Source organism: Leucoraja erinacea, chromosome 10, assembly GCF_028641065.1.
Source record: "Leucoraja erinacea ecotype New England chromosome 10, Leri_hhj_1, whole genome shotgun sequence".
Lineage (NCBI taxonomy): Eukaryota > Metazoa > Chordata > Chondrichthyes > Rajiformes > Rajidae > Leucoraja > Leucoraja erinaceus.
Window position 1 is genome coordinate 42,162,810 of NC_073386.1, and position 14,280 is coordinate 42,177,089.

The 14,280-nt window shown below is 49.2% G+C and overlaps 1 protein-coding gene across 2 annotated transcripts in view; it reads right to left on the reverse strand.

The window, feature by feature from the left end:
- Positions 1–10,821: 10,821 nt before the first annotated feature.
- The window catches only part of LOC129701081 (probable voltage-dependent R-type calcium channel subunit alpha-1E), a 142,093-nt gene continuing 138,634 nt past the window's right edge, over positions 10,822–14,280 (reverse strand). The window contains exon 35 of one of the 2 annotated variants that reach the window (XM_055642040.1): positions 10,822–12,749. In XM_055642040.1, the coding sequence (XP_055498015.1) occupies positions 12,210–12,749 (540 nt within the window). In that variant the 3' untranslated portion in view covers positions 10,822–12,209. The remainder of the gene's footprint in view (positions 12,750–14,280) is intronic. The other variant, XM_055642041.1, reaches the window with a different exon arrangement.

The following is a 14,280-nucleotide window of genomic DNA, read 5'->3' on the forward strand; positions in this document are numbered from 1 at the left end:
CGCCCCGAAACGTCACCTATCCATGTTCTCCGCAGAGTTACTCCAACACGTTGTGTTTTTATTTGTAAACCAGTGCCTGCAATTCCTTGTTTCTCCATGGATGGATACAGGTGAGGATGGTGGGTGGGGGGGGGAGGGGTTAGATTGGCAGAAAGGTGGAGTCGCTGATGAAGGCTAGAGGTGAAAAGGAGATAAAAGAGTCAAATACGCAGAGGAGAGGAGGAGTGCAATGTTAAGTCAGAGTGAGGGATGTAGGTGGAAGGAGATGGGGGGGGGGTTACAGGGATGTGGGGAACTTGGGGATGGGAGTTGAAAGTACAAAGGAGGGGAAAGGAGCAGGATGAATGTGTGGGGCTGGGGTATGGGGGGCGGGTGAGGGGTTATTACTTGAAACCGGAGGTCAAGGTTCGTACTGTTGGGTTTCAGTGGAGTTTTTCTAGTTGCAAAGTAATAAGGAAAGTAGACAGATCTTAATCTCAGCCTACTGTGCCGCAAGGAAAGCAGGCTCAGCAATAAATGCCTGACACACCAAATCTGCTGCCGACTCTCGTGACAAGTTTGCAATGTTCATTGACATCATAAACCACACCAGCCCATACATCCACCAAAGACTTGATAATGTTATCCTCTTGTCCACCCCATGGTCCTCTCCCTTCCCCTCACCTCCACTGCCATCCCCTCCCCTCCCCACACTGCCTGGGGTTCATCTCATCCCCTTACCTCTCCACTCCCTTGAGTTCAGTCTCCCTCCTTCCCCTCCCCTTGTCTTGCCAACATCCCCTTGAGGCTCAGCCTCCTCCCCTTCTTCCCTTCTGGGGCTCAAGACCCTCCTCTCCAGACTCCCCAGAGCTCAGTCCCCTCCTCTACCTCTCCCTCCACATACACTGGCCCTGAGTCCCCGCACCCGAGGTTGAGACCCCCCCCCTCCCGAGTATCTCTGGGACTCAGCTCCCTCCTCTCCCCTGCTGATTCCCTGTGAGACTCAGTCCCCACCAAAGATACGGTCCCCACACAGGCTGGGAAGGATCTCTGCAAGAGGTGGCCCGATGCACTGGGGCAGCTTGGCGCGTTGCTGCCACCTACAGGGCTTGTCCACTTGGCGATTTTTTTCGGCGACTGCCGGCATCATATCAGGGTCGGCAAAAAATTTTGAACATTTCAAAAACCAGCGGCAACAAAAAAATTGTTGCAACACTTGAAAAAACACCATGCGTCATACGTCATCACGCTGCGTCACGGCCGTGTCAAGCCGCATCACCTGATACGTCAGTTAATGACGCCGGCAGTCGCCGGAAAAAAATCGTTTAGTTTGACAGGTCCTTAACCCTGTGGTACATCCCTGCAAGACTCTGCGTGAGTGCAGCAGTTTAGTAAGGGCCTGTCCCACTTAGGCAATTGCCAGGTACTAGTTGTAATGGAATTCACCTACGACACAACCTACAACAGCAAATATTGTCGCCACTGTCGCCGAAAAATTTTCAACATGTTGAAAATTTTGCGGTTGTCGCCTGTAGTCGCCCAAAAAATCGCCTAGGTGGGACAGGTCCATAAGAAAGCAACTCTACCATATTGGTTAGTGGGGGCCCCGCCTGCCCACCCTCTCCACCTATTTACAGCGCCAGAGACCCGAAATCAATCCTATCCACGGGCGCTGTGTGTACAGAGTTTCTACGTTCTCCCTGTGACCATGTTTTTCTCTGGGTTCTCCAGTTTCCCCCCACACTCCAAAGACGTACAGGTTTGTAGGTTAATTGGGTTTGGTAAAATTGTGAAGTGTTCCTAGTGTGTAGCACGGTGCTTGAGTATGGAGGTCGCTGGTCAGCTTGGACAGGGTGGGCCGAACAACCTGTTCCTGTGCTGTATCTCTAAAGTCTCTAGTCTAAACACAGACACAGACATCTCCAGCCCAGTGGCAACAAGCAAAGGTTGACACTGGGGAATCCTCGCAGCACCCAGTGGCAGAGGGGAAGCCATTAGTGAGACTCCTCAACAGATCCAGAGTGAAGGGGAGAACGGATTGGAGTCCATGTAGGAAGGAAGTTGGGAGGAATCTGAGAATGACACCTTCCATAGAAGTGCCTCTGAGATGTTGTTCTGTTTCCTTAACTGTGACGTTCCGTGTTGGCAGCACTCCCAAATGTATCTCCTCAATTTCCTGCACTTCTGCTCTCCTCCCAAGGTAACGATAGGGTCATCTTTCCAACCCCACCTGCCTCCACATTCTGAAGATGATCCTCCACAGTTTCCACCGCCTTCAATGGCATTCCGCCAACGGGCACGCCTCAACCCTCTCCAGTCAAGAGAGTCAACAGGGTTTGATTGTCAAATGTCCCAAATAGAACAACAAAATTCTAACTTGCAGCAGGACGACAAAATATGTAAACATAGTACTCTGCAAACAATCAAATAAATGGAAAGTTCAGCATGTGTACACACACACACACACACACACACACACACACACACACACACACACACACACACACACACACACACACACACACACACACACACACACACACACACACACACACACACACACACACACACACACACACGCACACACAAATATATATAGACACATAAACCAAACAAACAATAATAGTGCAAAAAGACAAACCCGATGTCTATGTACCAGAGCTTATTTGGAGGTTGCAGTGTTTAATAGCCTGATGGCTGCAGGAAAGAAGCTGTTCTTGAACCTGGACGTTACCGTTTTCAGGCTTCCATATATTCTTCCTGATGGCAGGAATGAAATGAGTGTGTGGCCTGGGTAGTGTGGGTCTCTGATGATGCTGGCTCTTTTTGAGGCAGCTGCTCCTGTGAATCTCTTCGATGGTGGGGAGGTCAGTACCTGTGATGGACTGGGCTGTGTTTCTCTACCACCCTTTCAGCTTTCCCAGGACATTAGAGAAACCACGTGAGCATTCCCACCACAACTCCCTGGTCCCCACCGACCACTCCCCTTCCCACTCCACCTCCCCAGGTAACCTCACCAGATGCTGCACTGTCCTTTCACCTCTTCCCATCCCACCATCCAGGGACCCAAAGGGTTCTTCATTTGAGTGTGCACGGTTTAGTGTGCCCTGCGTTCATTGCTCACAGTGTGGCCTCCTTGACATTAGAGAAACCACAAGCAGACGGGTGAATCCATCTGCTGTTGTAATACCTGAGGAATGCACGAGATTGGCCTGTTTTACTGGGAGTATGAGTACTGGTGCAGTCTGGAAAAAGTGGGCACTCATGTCTGGAGCCAGAAAGTGAGCTTAGTTTAGTTTAGTTTATTTTATTGTCACGTGAACTGGGGTACAGTGAAATGCTTTTTGATGTGTGCTAACCAGTCGGCGGAAAGACTATACATGATTACAATCTAGCCGTCTACAGATACATGATAAAGGAAATAACGTTTAGTGCAAGATAAAGTCAGATTAAAGATAGTCCAAGCATCTTCAATGAGGTTGATGGTAGCTCAGGACCGCTGTCTAGTTGTTGGTAGGATGGCATGAGGAGTTGATGCAGGGATCCGGGTCAGGAACACTGGGGAATGGAGCAGGGGGTCTGGACTAGCAACCTGAGATAGGCTGACACCTATGTAGGGGATGTTATCTCCATGGTGGGCTTGATCACTCTGCCCGTTGCAGCCTTAACCTTAGCAGTGGCCTGAGAAGTATCTGTTTTTTTTGTTATCTGCCAGGAATCAGTGGCCCATCCCGTCAGTAACGAGGACTCAGCAAACATTGCACATGCTGCTTGCCCAACTTGTCCATGTCCCCATGAAGCTTCCTCACATCCCCCTCCTTACTCACAATCCCACTTAGCTTAGTATCTTCAGCAAACTTCATAATATGACATATTCATCTCCTCAGCCAATTCATCTCCTCAGTAACTGAACCATCCTACCGCCACCAGAGAGCAGTCCTGAACTACTATCTGCCTCAGCAGGGACCTTGGACTATATTTGATCAGCCTTTACTGGCTTACCTTGCACTAAACGTTATTCCCTTATCCATGAAGGCCTGTTGTCTCGGGAGTGTTGCAAGGTTGGCCTGGCCAAGCATAGCCGTTGTTGTCGTCTGCTGCTGCTCCGCCATTGCTCCACCGCTCCAAGCCACCGCAGGCTGTGTCTGGGCCACTTGCTCAGCCTCTTGGAGCGGCGCCTGTTTCTGTCTGATCCACAGGCTCTGCTTGATGTGTGGCAGGTGGGTGGGTGATACATGAGGTCAACATTGGTTACACTGAGCCTCTGTGTCCTCCTGGTCATGGTCTCTAGCCTCTCAATCCCATCCGAATGTTCCCTCTCCCAGTTGTGATGGGCCACGAATTCCGGGAATCTGTGGCAACGTATTTCTTTTTAATAAGGATAGATGGGAAGTATTTAAATCTCAGACTCCACCAAAGTATATCCTTTCAATCTCTAACCAATTCTACTTTTGTTAACCACATTTCTTGTATGTTTCACATGTTTATTAGAGTCATTCAGCTCTTTACTTTAAACTTTACTTTTGAGATGCAGTGTGATAACAGGCCCTTCGGCCCATCGAGGTTGCGTCGACCAGAGATATACTAGTACTAACCTACACAGTGGGGACAATTTATAATTTACCAAAGGCAATTAACCTACAAACCTGTATGTCTTTGGAGCGCTTGAAGAAAACCCACGTCAAAGGGAGAACTTACAAACTCTGTACAAACAGCACCCGGAGTCAGGATCAAACCCAGGTCTCTGGAGCTGTTAGGCGGCAACTCTACCGCTGCACCACCTTGCCACTCCATTTCATGTTGTCCACTGATTTACCCTCTACGCCTGTTTCATTCCTCCTTTTCTGTCAAAGACTAGAATGCATAGCTTTAAGGTGAAAGGGGCAAAGGTTAAAGGAGATGTTTGGGGAAAAGAGTGTTTTTGCACACAGAGAGATGAGTGCCTGGAGCGGGCTGCCAGGGGTGGTAGTGGAGGAAGATATAATAATGGTGTTAAGGAGGTTTTTAGATAGGTACATGGATATACAGGGAATGGAGGGATACGGATTATGTGCAGGCAGATAGGGGGTTGTCGGCATTATGTTCGGCCCGGACATTGTGGGTTGAAGGACCAGTTCCTGCTGTACTGCTGTGAGTTCTATACTCTCCACTCTCTGTTCTTGCTGCTCCTGTGTCCCTGCTTTGCCGGGGGAGGGCTGGGGGTGGGGGGGTTGACTCCAACATGCCTGGGCTGAGGTCACTGGTGGTGTTGCTTCTGAATTATGATGCTGACGCAGGAAGGAAGGAAAGCGCTGCCTTGCAATACCCAGACCTGACTCAGCTCAACAAAGCCGATGAAAGGGGAAACTAAAATCTAGATATTGGCCTCAACTGATTGGAGCTGAAGAATAACTTTGATCACTATCCCCCACTCCCTGGAACCATTCAACGCTGATCTCTGCAATGATGCAGCCTGTTTAAACCGACTTCCCCAAAATAGTTGCTTCCTTTTTGTGTCGCACAGTTTAGTGTTTCATGTGTACTCCTTCAGACAATCAACAGATATCTATCAATGTGTTACAGGCTTTGCAGAGTTAGTTTGTATTTTGAAGATAGGCAAAAAATTCTGGTGTAGCTCAGCGGGACAGGCAGCATCTCTGGAGAGAAGGATTGGGTGACGTTTCGGTTTGAGACACTTCTTCAGATGCTTGTATTTTGATGTGCAGAGGTCTACCAAATCCTGAGGTTGAAGATGAATCTTTTCCCCAGGGTAGTGGAGTCTAAAGCTACAGACTATAGGTTTAAGGTGAGAGGGGATCGATTTAAAAGGATCCTGGAGGCAACTGTCTAATACAGAGGGTGGTGTGCATGGTGCAAATTGGCAGAGGAGATGCTAGAGCTGGGTACAATTACAACATTTAAAAGATACTTGGACAGGTACACGGATAGAAAGGATATAGGTCAAATACAGGCAAGTGGGACTGGCTTGGTTAGCCAATTTGGTTGGCATGGACATGTTGGGCCGAAGGGCTTGTTGATCTAACCCAGAGCATTTGGAGGAAACCCACACCATCCCCGGAAGAACATTCAAATTCCACCCAGAAAGTGCCGGAGGTCCGGATGGAACCCAGATTGGTGGAACTGGGAAGTATTTCCACTGATAGTTAGTGCCCATCCAATGTTGGACATTGCTAATTATTGCTTTCAATTTTTATAAAGCTAAATTTATTCAATTACTTAGAATGATAATTATATACAAAATTACCCACCCACCACCATAATACAACAACTACCAAATATTCATATTACTAAATATCAAATGACTACATTACAATCCTGATCCAGGAATAGTCAACTTCCCACAGTGCCCAGTGGTCCATGGTGTCCGTGGACGCCTCGTGCTCTTTCTCAAGGGAACCCCGGAATGGATGTAATTCCGGAAAAGGGTAAGGCAGTCGGCTCGGACAGAGCCCTCTTCTGCCTGGCATCAGGACCCACAAATGTTGCTCTCAGTGGGGCTGCCCACGGTTTTCTGACCAAACGGAGATGACATTGAGCTTTGGGTCGTGTTGCCCACTATCACTAGAGACTGCAAACTGAGGCAGGAAATCCTCGAGTGCTCGGATAATTCCCAAGGGAACGTACACCAACTGCCTGTAAACACTCACTACAGAAACAAGTCCTTGGGCCCAACTCATCCATGCCACCCAAGATGTCTATCTGAGCACTCACTTGCCTGCATCTGACCCATATCCCTTTAAACCCTTTCCATCCATGTAGCTATCCAAATATCTTTAAATGTTGTAACTATACCCACCGCTACCACTTCCTCTGGCAGCTCGTGCCACATAGTTTAGTTTAGAGATACAGAAACGGGCACGTCGGCCCACCGAGTCTGTGCCGACCAGCGATCCCCACAAACTAACACTACCCTACCCACTAGGGATAATTTACAATTTTTACCAAGTCAATTAACCTACAAACCTGTACGTCTTTGGAGTTTAGTTTAGTTTAGATTAGAGATACCATGCGGAACAGGCCCTTCGGCCCACCATGTCCGCACCGACCAGCGATCCCCACATATTAACATTATCCTACACACACGGGACATTTTTTACATTTAAAATGTAGACCAATACTGACACCCAGTGGCTGCTTGTAGAAATAAATAACTGCAAATGCTGGTTTATACCGAAGATAGAGTCCTAGCCTGCTCAATCTCTCTCCACAGCTCAGGCCCTTGAGTCCTGGCAACAGCCTTATAAATCAATACTCTGATTGAAGAATGCTACACCTCACATTTCTCTGTTAAATGTTGTCAACCATTCCTCAGCCCACCTGCCTGAAATAGCTGACTTGTTTTAAGAAACTCACCACTGCTGCACGAGATTAATGTGTGCTGTCTCGATCTGAGCCATGATTGAGAGGTTCCCATAATGAAATCATATTCAGGCTGCAGGGAAAACACACAAGTTCATTCACCAACTCCCATCTTCTATATCCTGGAACATTAAGCTGCAAGTCCTGCCCTTCATTCAAACACCTTTCCTTGATTTGTTATTGGTTCATCATTGCCACATGGTTCAATGGTGCTTCATTGTCAAGTGTGCATTGCAAAGTTAAATTATTTTTGCGTAGATCACATATGCACGAGTCATCATATTTTCAGCGACATTTACAAAACGTCCAGAGTCCGGTCCAAGCACTGGAGTGGTTCCCGATCCAGGTGACCCCCAGGCTGCTGCAGGGCGTCCTCTGTCGCCCTCGACCAGCTCGGCCCACGAACCAATGTGCCTCCCCTCGCTGTGTCCCTGGATCACCTCCTGCAGCCGACCTTGATTCCTCTCCTACCGGCCCACTCCTCGCGTCCGTCGTCACCAGCTGCACCCTCCTCCTTGGATCTCAGCTCTTCGGAGCCAAGCTCAGTGGCTTCTGAGCTTCTCCCCTGCGGCCACGGCACGCTGGGTCTTTCTCTGCGGCAGTGAGCTAGGCCTGCCGCCACCCGTGGCCGCGGGGGCTTAGTGGCTTCATTTGGTCTACATTGGTAGAGTATTGTCTACAGTATTGGTCTACATTTAGTGGCTTAGTTTGGGATGTACTGGGACATGTATTGGACGCATGCAAATCATACCATACACGAGTTGAAACAGGTAGTGCATAAAGAGAAAATAAACTGAGTGCAGAATGTACTGTTACTGCTGCAGAGAATGTGCAGATAAGAAAAAGTGCAAGGGATGCAATAAGGTAGGTTGGGAGAAGGGGATTACATCCTCAGCATGTGAGAGATCCATTCAAGTGTCTGATAACAGTGGGAGAGAATTTGTTCTTGAATCAGGTTATTTTGTTTTTGTATCGTCTGCCTGATGGGAGAGGAGAGAGAGTGAATGCTCAGGGAATGAATGGCCCTTGATTATGTTGGCTGCTTTCCCAAGGCTGTATGAAATGTAGCTGGGGTTACGGGGGAGGAAACTCGGTTGCCTGATGCACTGGACTGCAACCACAATTCTGTGCAGTTTCTGGTAATCTTGGGAAGACCATTTGCCATCCTAAGTGGTGCATCAAGATAGAAAGCTTTCCAGGGTGTGCCTGCAGAAATTGCAAAGAGACTTTGGACATGCTAAATTTCCTTCGCCTCCTGAGGAAGTCGAGGCATGGGTGTGCTTTTTTAACTCTAGCTTCAATGTGTTTGAACAGGTCAAATTGTTGCTCACATTTACACCTTGGAACTTGAAGCCCTCAACCACATCCATTTTGTGGGAGGAAACCGGAGCATCCGTAGAAAACCCATGGGGTCACAGGGAGAATGTACAAACTCCGTACAGACAGCACCCGTAGGCAGGATGAAACTGGGGTCCGTGCTGCCCCACTTCAGCACCACTGATGGGGACAGGGCTGTGTGGTCCACCTTGCTTCCTGAAGTCAGTGACAAGCTCCTTTGGTTTGCTGACATTGTGGGAAAGGTTGGCTTGATACTATGTCACCGAGCTATCTCCTTCCTGTACTCACCCACCACTGTTCGAGATAAAGTGACTACGTGGTATCTACTGGCAACTTGTGATGGGATTTAGAAGAGAATGTGGCCACACAGTTCTGAGCGTACATGGAGTATAGGTGGGACCTGGGAATACAGCCTTGTAGGTGATGCAATGATTTTGTAACCCTGTGTGCTGTACCATGCTCTAGGCACAGCGACTTACCTATGAGGCTCTTTCCATGAAGGTGAACGTGCTGAGCCCCCCAGCGCTCCCACACTCCCTACCCTATGTCTGATGCCCACTGGGCTCAATGTTCAGGTCAATCTTTCCACCTGCCACATTGCTACTGTTCCTCCACTTCTGAGCCTCCCGCTCTTCTCATTTAAACCTAGGAGCATTGTCAAATCTCTTTGGAATATTGTTCCCCCTCCAGTTTACTTGCACCCATCCCTTTTTTACTGGTCCCACCTGTCCCAACACCCAATTACTAAAGCCTTCTCCCTGCACCATCTTTTTTGCTGCCCTTCAGTAAATTGTGTGCAAGCACACTTAGAATCATAGCGCAACACAAGCCCTTCGGCCCATCTCGTTCATGGTTCATCTACCTGAACAAATGTTATTCTCGCTGCAAATGCTGCCTGACCCGCTGAGTTACTCCTGCACTTTGATTTTTGCTCCAGTATATTCTATGTGTTGAATCTTTGTCTTTTAAATGTCCTTATTGTATCTGCATGAATCACTTTGTCTGGCAGCTTGTTCCAAATACCCACCACCTTCTGTGGGAAAACATGGCCTCAGGTTCCTATTAAACCTTTCCCCACTCACCTTAAACCTATGTCCTTGAGTTCTTTGTTTTCCAGCCATGGGGAAAAGATCCTGGAAATAGATTGCATTCATCCCCTCTATGTCCCTCGTGTATTTATTACACCTGTACATGATCACCCCCTGTCTTCTACACTCCAATGAATAACATCCTAACATGCTCAGCCCTGTAATTCAGCCCCTTGAGTCCTGGCAACATCCTTGTAAATCTTTTCTGCACCTTTCCAGCTTACTTACATCATTCCTCTAGCAGGGTGACCAAAACTGAACACAGTACTCCAATAGAGGCCTCAATAACATCTTATACAACTGGAACATAACATCCCAACTTCTATGCTCAGTGCCCTTATTGAAGAAGGCCTGCACGCGAGCATCCTTGTACTGTATATCTCCGTCTCTAACTGTGCATCATGTTCAGGGAGGACTGGCCTCCGCTGCCCTCTGAGGCAGAGAATTCCACAGACTCACAACTCTCTGTGAGAAAAAGTGTTTCCTCGTCTCCGTTCTAAGTGGCTTACCCCTTATTCTTAAACTGTGGCCCCTGGTTCTGGACTCCCCCAACATCGGGAACATTTTTCCTGCCTCTAGCGTGTCAAAACCCTTAACAATCTTATATGTTTCAATAAGATTTCCTCTCATCCTTCTAAACTCCAGAGTATACAAGCCCAGCCGCTCCATTCTCTAAGCATATGACAGTCCCGCCATCCCAGGAATTAACCTTGTAAACCTACGCTGCATTCTCTCAATAGCAAGAATGTCCTTCCTCAAATTAGGGGACCAAAACTGCACATAATACTCCAGGTGTGATCTCACTAGGGCCCTGTTCGATCATGTTGATGTTGTCTGTACGGAGCTTGTACATTCTACCTGTGATCGCGTAGGTTTTCTCCAGGCACTCCGGTTTCCTCCCATACTCCAAAGACGTGCAGGTTTGTAGGTTAATTGGCTTCTGTAAAATATTTCCAAGCGTGTAGGATAGAACCAATTGTTGGTCGGTGCGGACTCGGTGGGACGAAGGGCCTGTTTCCACACTGCATCCATAAACTAAATCTATTGTGTACACTGGGGCCACAGCACCCGGCCTCACAGGAAGGGAGGCAATAGGGATCACTTTCAAACCACAACTCCATCACTTGGTGAAGGCTTTTGTAAAATTTATTTGGACATAAAAGTTAAAGCTCCAGAACAAAGCAAACAACTTTTAGCATTCTGATTGTCAATACCACACAATACACTTTGTAAAGAGCCATTGCAGTGCCAAAAGGTACAATGTTAAAAAGGCAAGACTCAATGGCTGAGCTTCAGTCAATGACACTGTGCTGCAATCCAGTGAGCGAGGTGGTCATCTTGCATTAAAAATCAAGCGCCTTATTTAAACATGTTTCATATATTGGAAAAGAAAACAAAACACCTCTTAAAATCTCAATCACATGCCAGTAAGTCAGTCACTGATCTCAAATAGGTTGACGGAACTTTTCCAAACTCCATGCATCATACTAGAAGCACACGAGGGGCAATCTTTCAGGCAGGGAGTAGGAAATAGATTGCAGGGAAGTGAGGAAGATGAAGTGTAGTTATTTACAAGTAAAACGTTTCTACCTTCTCCGTTTAAAGCATATCGGACATGGCATCATTGCAGCACCTGTGATTTCATGTGGTCTTTGTACATTCCAGAAATGCTTGGAACTTTCAAATTATTCGACAACGGACTGCAAAGAAGTCACAACTGGAAACATCTGTCTGGCTCTACTGTCGACACAGCTGGAAACATCTGTCTGGTCCTGTTGTGGCCACAACTGGAAACATCTGTCTGGGTCTACTGTAGACACAGCTGGAAACACAGTTGCAGTTTCCGTGAAATCCGTGACAATATTTGTACAACCCAGCCTCTTTTTTTGGTTTAGATTTTCAGAAAGAAGAGAACATTTTCAAATACAAAGATAAAAGGTGTCAAAAACATGAGGGGGGGGGGGGGGGAAGGCGAAGGGTCACTGTTGCTGCCTCCCACACCAGGGGAAGGGGAAGGGGAGGGGTGGCAGTTTTTTGGGGGGGGTTTCAAGCAATGCACGACCTGGGGGTCTGGGAGGGACTCTCTCCCTGCCAACCACTGTCAGCAAACGTACAAGATGGAAGGACGCATGAGACTGGTCCAGGGCACCTTCCTCGGCCAGAGCGCAAAGTTCCTTCATCGCAAAACTCTCCACTTGTCACCTTTGTCCAAGCGCGGCGGGTCGATGTCAACACGGACCTTGTCTCGTTGATGCTTGTGGCTCAGTGGGGCTGGCGGGGAGGCTGATCCTTCACCTGCTACATTTGGAGACTGTGCTCCAGCAACATCTGGAGGCGTGTGGAAAGGATGCCACAGACGTATCCATGTGCCCCCACGCTGCTTCCTCTCCCGCCCCCTGTCCTGTCCGTCCCCCCCACCCCCCACATCATGCCTCCTCGCCTGGTCTAGCACTTGTCATCCTCGTCGGTGTCGGTGAAGGGGTCGGCGAGAGTGGTGGCTCCGCATCGCGCCGCCCGGCTGCGGTAGCTGCCGTTGGGCAGCTGCCAGGAGTGTCTGATGGGTGGGGCGGAGGAGATGGTGTGGGACCTCCCGAGGCTGGTGGCCACGGCCGCCTCGAAGGTGAGTGTCTCCTCGCCCAGCGCCTGGTCCAGGCTGCCCAGCTCATCGTGCAGGGTCAACGATGGCTCCGAGATGTAGCGCAGCGGCGTCGAGTGCTGGCTCTCGCTCTTCTTGCTCAGGCCAGGCGACTCGCTCCACAGGGTCTTGCTGGGCTGGATCCGCAGCGACTGGTAGCGAGCCTCCCTGCTCCTCGGGCTGGCCTGCACGGAGGAGGGCGCCAGGGTGTCGGGGCACTGCGCCACGGGCGAGTAGGAGATGTGTGGCCGTGGGGTGGTGGGCGTTTGCGGGAGCTGTCTCCGTCCCTGCTTGGGCGTGCTGGCTGCAGACGTGCAGGGCATCGGGGTCTCATTCACTGAACTGTTAACCTGGAGATACAGAGAGAAGCACAACATTGAGCAGTACAGCACAGCAACAGGTCCTTCCAACTATAATGTCTGTGCCGAAAAATCTCCTCTCTCTGCACAATGATCCATGACAATAATAAATCTGAACCTTCAATTCCTTGCATATCCGTGTGCCTAATAGCCCTGTCCCACGGTACGAGTTCATTCCAAGAGCTCTCCCGAGTTTGCCCTGATTCGAACTCGGAGATTTACGGTAATGGCTGTTCGTCGGTACTCGGGGCTCTCGTTGACATTTTTCATCATGTTGAAAAATCTTCACGAGTCTTCCCGTCCTTACCTGCCGTTAGCAAGTCTTCCCGAGTACCTGCCGTTAGCGTTACGAGCCGCTAAATGATGTCCCCGAGCTCCGACATACACGCTACGTTCATTCTCCGTGCTTACCACAAGTTTGATTTTTTTAAAACTCGGGAGAGCTCTTGGAATGAACTCGTACCATGGGACAGGGCCATAACTAACATGTTCTCAGAAGCCACCATCGTATCTGCGGTATCTGGCGCAGTGGTAGAGTTGCTGTCTCTCAAAGACCCAGGTTCGATCCTGACCACGGGTGCTGTCTGTACAGAGTTTGTGCATCCTCCCTGTGGGTTTTCTCTGGGTGCTCCAGTTTCCTCCCACATTCCAAAGACATACAGGTTTGCATGTTAATCGGCTTCTCTGTAAGTTGTCACTGGTGTGTAGGATAGAACTGGTGTACAGGTGATCTTTGGACGGGAAACAGAATGGGCAGTTTCCACGGTGTATCTCGAAACTAAACTATGCACCACCATCCCTGGCAGCAGGTTCCAGGCACCCCTCGCCATGTATGTGCCTTCTTCAGTGTGTGTGTGTGTGTGGGGGGGGGGGGGGGGGGGGGGGGGGGGGGGCAAGGGGAGACAGCTGCAAACGAGGAGGCGCAGGGCACAGCCAGGTGAGGTATAGATGGATACAGGTGAGGGGGGTTTTGATAGGTAGATGGTTGGACAAAGGAGATTAAAAGCAAAAGGTGTGAGATAAGAATAGTGAAGCCAGAGGAGGGAATATAAGTGGAGGGGGAGAAATGTGCACTCATAGGGAAGGTGGTAAAATAAAGGGGAGAGGGATGCGGGGAGGGGAGAGGGATGCGGGGGGGGGGGGGGGGGGGGGGGGGAGGAGGGGGGGGGGGGGGGAGGTGAGGGGGGAGGGGGGGGGGGGGGGGGGAGAGTACATAAATTTAAATTATTTGATACTCATACCATTACATTGTAAGCCAAGTGGAATATGAGGTGTGTGACCTCACTCTGGCAGTGGAGGAGGCCCAGAACAGAAAGGTCAGTATGGGAATGGAAAGGGGAACTAAAATGGCCAGCAACCGGGAGATCCAGTAAGCCTTGGTGGTTTGAGCGCAAGTGTTTGGCAAATTGGCCGCCGATCCTATGCTGAAGCTAGCTGATGTAAAGGAGGCCATATCGGGAACACATGCAGTAGATGAGATTAGAAGAGGTGCACATGAAACTCTATCTCACCTGGAAAGATT